This window comes from Eptatretus burgeri, chromosome 14 (genome assembly GCF_056783735.1).
Source record: "Eptatretus burgeri isolate ZD-2024b chromosome 14, Ebu_testis_v1, whole genome shotgun sequence".
Classification (NCBI taxonomy): domain Eukaryota; kingdom Metazoa; phylum Chordata; class Myxini; order Myxiniformes; family Myxinidae; genus Eptatretus; species Eptatretus burgeri.
In genome coordinates this window covers 14,167,926-14,180,579 of record NC_140974.1, presented here as the reverse complement: position 1 = coordinate 14,180,579, position 12,654 = coordinate 14,167,926, and the positions used below count along the sequence as shown (strand labels likewise).

The following is a 12,654-nucleotide window of genomic DNA, read 5'->3' as shown; positions in this document are numbered from 1 at the left end:
TTACCCCATTTATTTCCTCCCCTATCGTTCCTAACGACAGTTCCCCGACTTTTTCTCTTATTTGCTCCACCTCCCCTTGTACCTGTGTCACCATCTTATTTGTCTTGGATATTTCCTCCCTCGTTGTCCTAAACTGCTCTTCTGTCTCGCCCCGGTTTTTTCCTATCTGCTCCCCCAGTTCCTCTGTCTTTTCTCCGGCTTTCCGCTCCATTTCATTAATTACCTCCTCATGTCTCTTTCTACATTCCTCCGCCACCTTCTTTAATCCTTTCTGTGTCTCCGCTTTTACCTCCTTTCGCAGGTTTTCAACTTTGTCTGTCATTTCCCGATGTCTTTTCTCACAGTCCTTCACGGCTCCCAATCCCTCCTTTATTTTCCCTTGTTCTCTTTTTAATTCCTCTATCGCCGTCGTGTTCCTCCCGATTTCCTCCTTTATTTGGTCTTGTCCCTGTTTTACTTCTCCCAATCCTTTTCCTACTTTGTCTATTTTTCCCACCACCGTCTTTATTTCGTTTACCCTCTCTTGTTTACTTTCTTCCATTGCGACTCCCACTCCTTTTACTTTCTCTTTTAACCCGGTCACCTCCGCTCGTATCGTGTCGACTTCCTTTTTCATTTCGTTTTTTAGTTCTTCCAAGCTTCCTTTCAGGCTCATTCCCATGTTCTGCGTCTCACCCCGTAGCTCTTTCATTTCTTCCTTCATGTTTGCTTCCATTCCGTTTATTTGCTTGTTCATTTCGTTTTTCATTTCATTTGTATTTGTATCCATCTTTTCGTTCATGTGTTGTGTATTCGCATCCATCGTCGTTTTCACTTCATTCATTTGCTTGTTCATGTCTTTCATTTCGTTTTTTATTTCATTTGTCATTGCCGCCAGCACGGCGCATAGCTGGGCCACGTCGGGTGCGCTTGAGTGAGCCGTTTCGGCAGGGGTTGGGGAAGGGTCTTGGTGGAGAGGGGGGGGGAGGTGTCATACACCGCGGCCGCTGCCGCACCCACCTCGGGCCCTGGGTTCAGTTGGGCGAGTCCGTGTTCCTGCACAATCAACATTTCCTGCTCGGGGATTCCATCCTGGACCATGGATCCTACACATTCTACATCCATTTCTAATACCCCCGGCTCCCGCTCGCCTTGAGACGCCATCTTGCTTCTCGTGAAGGGTTAATTTGCTCGCTCGTAATTTGGAGGGAATCGGGGGTCGCTTCTCTCACCCCTGGACCGATTCCCGTGAATTTAGCCGGAGACAGGAGAGCCCGTTTTCCTGTTCTCCGATACCAGTGCCGCGAGGAGGGCGATGAGTTTATATCGCACGACCTGACACCAGTGTTGCGGTTTCGCGCCCGCCGGCGTGCTGACGGCCACGTAACTCCAATCGCGGCACGTCGCCCACCGGACGGACAATCCAGTCGTGACCCTCTCGGACTAACGCCGGGAACCAGTCACGGGTGGACCTTTCGGTCTCACCGCGATCGAGCCAATCGGCCCCCGCGTGGGATAGGGTTGCTCGCCAAATTCGACCTCCCTAAGTACCCACACGGAGGGTAGACCGGGCGATCGCACCTCGCCGCAGGTCGACTTCGGACACGGGCCACTTAAGCGACCCGTTCCGTACTATCGGGATAACCGAGCGGTGTTATCGTCGGCTTCGACGGTTCGATTAATTATCGGGCGTATTCAGCCCACTACCAACCCTTTACGTGAAGCAAGATGAGGATTCAATGAGAGAAATGACGAAGCGAAGCAGGAAAGCAGTTCAACATAAAGCACATTTATTCGCGATGAACGGAAAGCACACATATACAATTCCACCAAAAGCACATAGAAAAAGAAGAAGAAACACAATGCAATTTTACACAAAAAGCAAATGTGAAAGCGAAGACACAATGCAGAGCTATCCGACTACCGAGCACACGGCAACACTTATACAATTCTACTTCACAGACGGCGCCGACAACACATACCCAAAACCAAGAAAGAGAACACCCTCAAGGATGAGGCAGGCCTGGGGCCGAGACCGGGTCGGGCCTACCTGTCTGGTGATGAGACGCAGAGCGGCGATGGTGCCTCAACTCCGCGGGCCTCGCGGACAGTGTCTGGTAGGGGGTGGGAAAAGGGGCCCCCTTGGTCGCACTATCTCAGCGCGGGGGGAAACAGGAGGGGGTTGCTGATGCTCGGGGAAAGGAGGATTTTTACTCTGTCTCGAGTCCCGCAACGAGCGTCTCCACCTCGACCAGGTCGCGCCGTCGGCCTCCCTGGTGTGCAGCTCCCGGCACCGACGCGAGCACCCCCTCGTCTGCCTTCTCCGCCGCCGCCTCTCCACAGCTCCGTCCTCTTCGCTCCGACTCCAACTCCCAACTCTTCCTCCTGCGAACTTCCCAACTGCACTCAACTCCAACGCACACGACGACGACGACGACGACCAACTCTTTTCTGACGAACGCAGCCGCTTATATAAGCCCCGTGGCTTCGCCTTTGACCCCCTGCCTTCGACCTTTCACCTTGCTCCCCATTGGCCCGAGAAAAAGTGGGCGTGAATGCATTTTGATCCATGAATTTGCATATAGCGACCGCCCTCCAACGCCCTGGAGGCGGGGCCAAATCGCCCCTCGCTCACCGATTGGACGGAACAAAAGTGGGTGTGTGTCGTTTTTGATCCGTTTTTGGAGCGGAAAATCCGTGGTTTTGTACACGCTGTTCGGCGCGCGCCCTGCACGAGTCCAATACCGGTACCCACAAGCGGCGCAAGAACGGTGGCGATGCGACGGTTGCGAGGTGTGACGGGAAAGGTCGTGGCTGTTGTGGTGAAGCGGCGTTGTGGTGGGTGGTTGATGTTGTGACGACTGTTGAGACGCGGTTGGCGGTGGTAACAATGGCGGTTGGTCCAAAATAAAGATAGCAAAAGAAAAACGGCTATCCTGAAGAGTCGCAGCACGCATGAATGACATGTATTCCCACTAGACAACGGGTTTGGGCCTAACTACACATATACTTACCGAGATATCTCACCTAAGGGACCTGAATGGTGGTTTGCGAATTTGGTAACCACAACAATATATATATATATGTATATATATATATATATATATATATATATATATATATATATATATATATATATATATATATATATATATATATATATATATATATATATATATATATATATATATATATATATATATATATGTACATATGGTCGGAGTTCATGAACTGGTCACCCTAAAAAGGCGGAGTTGTTTCATGTTTTTCAAAACATCCACTTTCCACTTTGACTACAGACCAGTAAAACCACAGATATCTAGATATCTTAGTATGAGAAGAAAGGTAATTTTGTCTAGTTTAATGTGGAAAAAACAGAAATAAAAAAGATGCAATAGTTTTTGTGTAACAGGCAAATAAGTGATACAAGTCAGGGGTGAAGTAAACAGGTGGAGGCGGCGGATGTGGTGAGTCAAATTTGGAATGAACTGAATTTATTTCAATCAATAAGCTTTAATATAATCTCTTTTGTTATTTTTTTTAGGTGAGTAACACTTGGGACTTGCTGTTGCATGACGCAAAATTGATTATTCAGCTCGTTATTATTCAGCAAACCCTGACCAATATGTACAAACTCCTAAAAGAGATCTAGTAAATATCTTAACATAGTTATGTATCTAGCAGATTCTCAGGATTAATTTGCCACTTTACTTGTCCAAAACGGCCAAAGGATAACTGATCCACATCCAATTTACTCAGAAAGGGTGAATTTGAGATAAACGCGAAAATGTGTTTTCCTTGTAATGCATTATCCATTAATGTTCATAATTAAAAATACCATATTCACCGTTAATTAGTGGTGTTTGCTAAATTTTTTTCACAGAAGTGCATGTAGCTTGGTGATGTCTATCAACCCAGAGAAAACTGAAAAATTGAATATTTTGACCCTGTAACGCAAATGATGACCAGTTCATGAACTACGACCATATATATATGTATATATATATATATATATATATATATATATATATATATATATATATACACACATATATACAGTCATGCGCCACTTAACGACGGGGTTACGTTCTGAGAAACGCGTCGTTAAGCGCCGTCGTCGTTGTGCGAACATCATTTTTTTTTTCGTTTTCGAACATCGTACTTACACAAACCTAGACACCTCGGCTATATGGTGTAGCCTATTGCTCCTCGGATACAAACCTGTACAGCATGTTACTGTACTGAATACTGTGGGCAATTGTAACACACATCCAAGAGAGACGAAGACACGTTAGTTTTACCTTTGTGCTGTTCATGACGGCCATCGGTGTTATTCGCAGCAGCTTACAATCTCCTCTCGCATCGATTATAGAAAGGTGAATAATTTGCGTTTGGATTTTATAAATACGTAATCATTATATATTTTATTATATAAATTATTTATTTATTTATATATATTTATTTTATATAATTATTTATAAATTTATTTATTTATATATAATTATTTATAAATTACATTATATATTTATATATTTTATATTTTATAAATACGTAATTATAACATCGATGTTATAATTTATAAATGAAGAAACGAGCTCCTGTCAATTGTGATATATATTTTCGGAACAGTGCGATCGTTTTAACAACATGAAAAGCTTCACCAAAAATAGATTTGTGTTTTAATGTCGACTTAGAACAACGATTTATTCGCGGAATTCTTCAATTCAAAGGTAATTTACTTGCGAGAAGGTAAACGTGGAAACATTTGTTCAGTTTGAAAGCAGATTTCCTTGAATCCCGATTTAGCACGACCCTGTTTTTTTCGCGATGACATTTTATGGACCTCAACGATCGCATTATAACAGGGCCACACTGTCGTTTATCATTATGAAGTATTATGTACTGTACAGTGTACATAATTGTATGTGCTATTTTTATACGAGGCTACATCACTCGGCGATAGGAAATTTTCACTTACATTTTTTTTTCATTTTTTTTTTCATTTTTTTTTTTTTTAAAGCTGGCAGATCCGTCGTATATGCGATCCGTCGTTGCCCGGAACGTCGTTAAGCGGCGCATGACTATATATCTCATGATATGAGCCCAAACTGTGAGAGGTGAGAGTGCCGCAATCGTGTCCCATTACATACAGCCCTTGCTGCATGTCCCAGGAGTGATAAATGAATTCATGGCTCCAGGTGTGGGTGCATGGTGTTGCGAGAAATAATGTTTCTGCATGGCAGGCAGGGCTTATCGCTCCTGGGATGTGCAGCAAGGGCTGTATGGGACATGATTCCGGCACTCACACAACTTTAAAAAAAAATTTATATACCAAGTCGAGGCTCGTGTAAGAAGTTTGGTTTTCACAGTTTGGAGTCATATCATGATTGGTATATAAATGTAAGGTTTCAGAGTCACAAGTGGATGGAAGCTTGTTGCCCTATGTTGTCCTGATGATGCAACAAGAAGGACGAAACTGGTCAGTCACTGCATTGTCATTCACTTGTGACAGTATCTGACCTTTAGACAATTACATTTACATCATAATTTGCTTTTCGAGATGCTCTCTTCTGGGAGCCGCAGACGGACTGCAGCTCTGCGTCATGATGGTGACATCATGGCTTTTGGCTTAGGTCAGAGAATGGGTTTTACGACATGTGTGTGTATATATATATATATATATATATAACGGTAAGTTGCTGTGCACCATAAAAATTTATACAAAATGATACTGACATGCATCCAAGCATTATAATGGCCAGCCAGCATGTGTCTTGACATGTTTCCCAGTTTACCCGTGAATATCTGGAATTTGCACGTGGATACTGCACACAACATGCATAATTCCCCTGCACGTGTACATGTATGCACTTAGTCATGTCACTGTGCTACATGTGATACTGAGCAAATTGCAATGCAGCACAATTCAGTGAACAATCCCAGCTGTGAAAAACATTTTTATTGACGTCTAAATGTTGTAAATGTGATGCCACACAGCTTTCCGAAAATGAACGTCTACGTGCTATTGACATGCTTGACACATAAATGCTACAAAATCTTGTGGCTCGGCATTTTGGTGTTCAGCGGAACACCATGCATTCACTCTGGAGATGTTATCAACAAACAGGCAACATCAGAGACCCTCCTCCTTCTTGTGACGTCATGTCGGCAGGATAATATCTGGTTGGTGCAACTTTGGAATCGATTCCAGACTACAAGTTTGACAGCTCACAGCATCTCTGACTTGCGACCAATCAGTGCCAGAACTATGAGGAATCGGTTTCAAGAGCATAGCAAAAGACCACGACGACCATCAGTACATCCGATTTTATTGTCACGTCATCAACATGTTGACCTAGCTTGCTGTAGACAACACCTGAGGTTCAAGAGACAAGATTAAGCTGCTATCCTCTTTGCAGCTGAGTCGAGGTTCCATCTTGACAGTTGTGATTGCCGTTGTTGCATTTATCAACAAAGAGGGGAACATTACGCTGATGCATGTTTTGTGCAACGTTTATCGTTCGGCTGTGGAAGCGTGATGGAATGGGAAGGCATCACCGCACATTACAGAACCTATCTGGAGATCATCAATGGCAATTTGACGGGTATTAGGTGCAGTGACGAAGTTCTCAGTCCTCATGTCCTCCCGTTCCTTCAGGTTCATGGACGTCACATCACACTTCAACAGGATAAGTGCGTCCTCATGTTGTATGAGTGGTCACCGACTTCATCGCACAACAGAACATTCCCACACGTTCCTGGCCAGTTGTTTCACCTGATATTTCACCCATAGAACATTTGTGGTACTAAATGTAATGACGATTGCGCAGTCTTCAAAATCAGCTGGCGACATTGGCGCAACGATGGCAGGCCATGGTACAGATATGGAATGAAATCCATCAATCCTTCTTCAACCATCTTGTGTCCTCAATGAGGTGCTGTTGCCAAGGGTGTGTCAATGCAAATTGTGGTCACACCAGATACTGAGATATTTACTGACTTTGGACCGCATCCCTCTTCGATACTCTGGAGACATGTCTTGCACGCATGTGTTGACCTTCTCATGTTGATTTCATGTTTATCAAACACTATGTGTTGATATGACCAAACAACATGATGTTTGTTTTCATTTCGCATTTCACCTAGGTGTAAATGATGCACAGGAACTTTTTTACATCAGTATATATCCAGTGGCCTGCAAAAGTATTCACCCCATCCAAAGTTTTCACATTTTGATGCCACCTGAGCTTATTTCATGAACTTTTCAAATCAAACTTTATGTATAGAGTCTTCCCAAACTACTCCAAAGTGATAAAGCTTAAAAAAATTCAGATAGAATGTGAATAAATTCGATTAACCAAGAAAATCTGATGATTCTCATTTGAATAAGTATTCACACCCTTTGCCTAATTAACCCTAAATCACTTCAGGGGAAAATTATTTGTTTGAAAGGTTACAAAATAAGTGTAATAGGTTTCACCTGCATGTAATCAGTGGTTTAACTGAAAACTAAGCTCTCACACTTATCTTAGGAGTTTGAAGGTGAAACTCACTTGGTCAACAAACAAGGCAAACATGAAAACCAACAAAAAGCCTTTCAAAGAAGTCAGACATTAAGTGGTGGAGAAGCACTGATCAGGGGAGGGTTATAAGAAGATTTCAGAGTCACTCATTATCCCTTTAATTACTGTGAAATCCATCGTTAAGTAATGGAAGACTTATCATACCACCCAGACTCGACCCAGATCAGATCGCCCATCCAAAATCAACAGCCAGGCAAGCAGGAAACTGGTTCAGGGTGTCACTGTAAATCCATCAATGACATTGCAAGATCTACAAGGCTCTTTGTCCGAGATGGAGGGCATTGTCCATCAATCAACAATTTCCCGTTCTCTTCACAAAATTAGCCTCCATGGACAGGTGACAAGAAAAAAGGCATTACTGAAAAAGACGCATCTAAAAGCTCGTATGGAGTATGTGAAAAAGCATCTTGATGATACTGCAGGCATGTGGAGAAAAGTTTTGTGCTCAGATGAGACAAATATTAAACTTTTTAGTCTAAAATTCAAAGCTTTACTTCTGGTGAAAGCCTAACGCTGCACACCACGCAGTCAACACCATCCTACTGTCAATCATAGTGGTGACAGGATCATGTTATGGGACGACTTTTCATCAAAAGGGACTGGCAAGCATGTCAGGAAAGAAGGGACAGTGGACGGTGCAAAGTACAGGAGAAAGGTTGATGTAAACCTGCTTGAGTCAGCCATGAATCTCAAACTGAGTGGGAGATTCGCATTTCAGCAGAACAATGATCTGAAGCACGAAGCTAAAACCACATTGGAGTGGCTGAAGAAGAATAAAATTAATGTTCTTGAGTGTCCCAGTCAAAGCCCTGACTTGAACCCAATTGAACATTTATGGCGACACTTGAAGATTGCAGTCCATCGATGATGCCCATCAAACTTGGCAGAACTAGAACAATTTTCATGTGAAGAATGGGCAAATATTTTACCATCTCACAGGGGAAAGCTGGCAGAGACCTACCCAAGAAGCCTCATGCCAGTCATTGCTGTAAAAGGTGTTTCCACGCTCCACCAAGTACTGACATAAGGGCTGAATATTTTTACAACCAGTGAATTTTGATTTGTACACGTGTTTTACAGGTATTCCTGACATGGTACCTTCTTCAACGACAACAGTGTTTAGTTTGTTCTCAGTTATGAAGGAAAAAGTTTATTTGGAAACATTGTTTCTACATAATTCATCTAAATGTGGCAAATTGGTTGGGGGGAATACTTTTTGCAGGGCACTGTACATGTATATGTATATATATATACAGGTGTGTGTATATTTACAACCAGTGACAACGACCCTTGTTTTATGATTTCTGTTTATTTTGTATCTTTCTTTTTCCTCAAACCCACAGCAAGATGAGGATGAACAAGCAGGCCACATCTTGCAGGTATGTTGTTGCTGGTGTCTCTGCACATCACACTGACATGTTCAACAGCATGTGCTTTGTACATCATATTCCGTTAGGGTTACGTTATGTTACGTAGAGTTGTAAACACATAACTGACAAAGTTGCATCACCCACATCGATGAATGACACTGCACACAGAAGGGTGCTGTCCCCCGTGCAGTTTGTCGCACATGAAGTTGGTCTGTGACTCATTTTGTGTTTGTTTTCTCAGCAAAGGAAGTGAATCTGCTCAGAAAAACAGAGAGAAGGCCAGCAAACAAGAGAAGTGAGTGGATAGGATAAAGGAATACATTTCAGAAAATATTCATTTCGCCTTTTTTGATGATCTTATGGGCCTGGTTATTTGACACCTCTGCTGCATTCTCGCTGCATCTGCTCTCTCTCAGCTCTTCGATCCACCCCAGCTCCTCCATGATACACATGTTCTTCCAGTACCTTCCTACTCGTTAAACTCAAAAAAATCCAGCCTTTCCACACACCATCACTCCCACGTTCCTCTTTCCTACTGTTTGTGGAACAGCCTTCCCGAGACTATTCAATCACATCCTTCCTTCCCAGGCTTCGAGCAGGCAGTGCACCGCCATGTCATGTCATCCGTGATCACTGCCCACAATCTGTTTTTACCCCCATTAACCCTATCGAACCCAACCTTCTTACATGTGCGTTTCTTTGTTTCCTTCTCCGCCCCCCCCCCCCCACTCAATGTCTTTCCACTTTTCCTGGTCATTCATTCTTGTCCAACCGTGGCCCCATAGTCCCTCTGTCCCTCTGTCACCTCGCTCTTCCATGAGACCAGATTTTTTGGAGAAACAATTTGGAGGTATGCATACACTTACAGGTAACAAAGGTAATCATTGTGTGCACAGCGTAAAGCCGATCGAGAAGTATGATTTGAGGGTATTGGGTGGAGAAAGTTAAATCGATTTGTATCGGCGTCTCTGATTAATAATTTTAGTACATGGACTTGTTGAAAATTTAATTTATTTAATTATCAGAAGTTATCATCCACTATGCACGACTATGTATCAACCTTAAAACACGGAGACAAGGTGAATCTATATATTATGTACAAGATTGGAGGGGGTGGAGGGGGGGTAGTTTAAAGAACTAGGAAAGGAGGGGAAAGGGAGCAAAGAGAGATGGGGAGGAATGGGGAGAAAAGGGAAAATAGATTGATAGTTTTTATGAGAGGGGTGCACATGTGAGGCGTACAGTGCAAGTTCCACCATCTGGTGTAGTTGCTATGTAAGTGGCCCCGAAGCAACGTAACCTTAAGGACATATTTTTGTCAATGTGACTGCAAAATGCAGATTGTGAGGTCTAATGATGTCTTGCATCCGCATTTTGCAGTCAACCCACCTTGAGAGCTTACTTAATAACACCTTGGCGCATGACGCCCGCAATACAGTTCCGGACGAAGACCTGTGGTTGAAACATCAGTTCTGAAGCCTTGCCTTTTTGGCAGCAAAACGATTTCAGTTTAGAATTTGAAAAGCTCTGTGGTCTACATAATTACCTGTGCCACCAGAGGTGGACGGGGGTTATGTTTTCACTCCTTTCTGTTTGTCCGTCTGTCCATCTCTCCATCTGTCTGTGAGTAGGATATCTCAAAACATAATGTATGGATTCAGACAAAACTTGGTGGACATCTCATGTCCATCTCAGAAAACTACTTGGTAGGACGTAACATGCAGGTAACTAGGAGCAGCTATGGGACAACACCATGTTTGGAACAAATGCGTTAACCGAACATTTACGCCTATATAACAAGGTCTCACACCCAACATGTCCACCAAGTTTATGATATACGCTCATTGATTCGGTTTTGGTGAAAATCGGATCCAGATATCAGAATTATAAAGTTATTCTTCACCATTGAGAGATGGGGGCCCAAAACGATATATAGCATGATATCTCAAAAAGTTGTGGATGGATTCAGACGAAACTTGGTGGACATGTTGAGTGTGTGACATGAATGAATTGCTTCAATTTTTTGTGAAGATCCGGATTGGGATTTGGCCCATCAGTGGGATACAAAACGTAAACTGTTCAGCCTGGCGGAGTGCCGTATGCGCGCGACCGAGTGCCGTTCTAGTTCAAGCTGTAAAATGTGTTTATTTTCATTTATTTATTTCGCCTTATATATTGCCTTTATCTTTTTGCTGATAGTTATGTGTGCTATCGACAGCTTTAACTCCTTTCTATAATACAACCTCCACTTTTAATGCTTCCGTTTATCACCGAGTTAGCAGAAAGGATGAGGAATGATCCTCAGTGGGATGGGACTCGGTTAGGGATTCGCTAAATAAAACCAAAACCAAAACGAACCCTTGAAAATTGAGGTCGACTACGCAGCACACACTTTACAAGGCCCTTTGACACTGGCGGTCGTCATCGTGGATGTTAATAATTGAGGGAAATTGAATCTGTCAGCTTTTCTGCCCAGCATTGTTCCAAAGACAAAAGCCCTTCGGTCCATCCGTGGTGATCTGGCTCAATGGCTGTCTGGTGCTTGATTGGCTCGTGAACCCAAAGGCTTTGATGATTTGAGATGGCATCCCGTTACACCTCCCTCTGATTAATGCATGATGGCAACGTCAGTCGCTTGCAAGTCATGGAAGGAAGCTCCAATGGAAGGTCTTTTGCCTGTCAAGTTAATGCATAAAATACTGAGTCGATTATAATTCGCAAAACATTATGCATGCCAATCAATGATAATGACGTCATAACTTCACGTTTTCACGTCATGTTACGAATAGTCTCCGCTTTTCAGTCGGTCGTTGTCTTGTAGCGCCCTCTACTGACGCTCTCAAGTGTCATCCAAAGTGTGTCCAAGGGGTCGGGTTACCTGAGACCCAGACATCCAAGCGTTGGGTCCGACTCCGTGTCAAGCTCCGTGTCCTCACTCTGATCCTCATCCCAAATCTCTGGTTTCCCGTCATATTCAGAGAGTGCCCCATTAATTTTTTCTGCTTTTACACTATAACCTGAAGAATTTCCTTGACTCAATTGTTTTGTGAGTTCTAACTTTTGTGACGTTCAATTTCTGCAGCTTTGTCTTTACCTGCACTTTATCGATTGCACAGAATTTTTGTTATTTGACCTTTGTCGTTTTATTTCCCAAGGGCTGGTGTGAAATCCGTGTTTTCTGGGATCAAACTAAACAAGACAAAGTCTACCAAAGACCACAACTCTGTGGGGAACCGAAATGGTGAGTATATACTCATTTCAAGGTGTTGCACCAGCTCAAGTAATCAGTGTTTTCATCATCGTGATCGCTCCTGTAATCCTCTAATCCATCCTAGCGGTGTTGGCTTTGTTCGTTCGGTTAACGCATTTGTTCCAAACATGGTATTGTCCCATAGCTGCTCCTAGTTACCCGCACGTTACATCTTACCAAGTGCTTCTTGAGATAGACATAAGAATAATTTTGTGACATACCTTCGTGTTCTACATCGTTGTGACCTGTACTGTAGTGACTGACATGTGACTCGCATGTGTTACTAACCTATGAGATTAACGCATCGCTTTCCTATGTGACGAACCTCAATGAACACTAATTTCATTGACTTACCAGTCTGGCTACTCTTTTGCAACTCACCACTCTAACTTCTCAATGACTGAACATATGACTGATCTGTGTACTTAACCTGTGATTATGACCTGCATGACTAATCGTTGTGGCTGATCAT

At 43.1% G+C, this 12,654-nt stretch overlaps 1 protein-coding gene across 1 annotated transcript in view; it reads left to right on the top strand.

Moving 5' to 3' along the window:
- The window catches only part of LOC147012691 (otoferlin-like), a 163,649-nt gene that overhangs the window by 29,093 nt on the left and 121,902 nt on the right, over positions 1-12,654 (top strand). The window contains exons 5-7 of the mRNA XM_085853778.1: positions 8,906-8,941; positions 9,174-9,227; positions 12,088-12,173. Coding sequence (XP_085709904.1) covers positions 8,910-8,941; positions 9,174-9,227; positions 12,088-12,173 — 172 coding nt within the window. The 5' untranslated portion in view covers positions 8,906-8,909. The remainder of the gene's footprint in view (positions 1-8,905; positions 8,942-9,173; positions 9,228-12,087; positions 12,174-12,654) is intronic.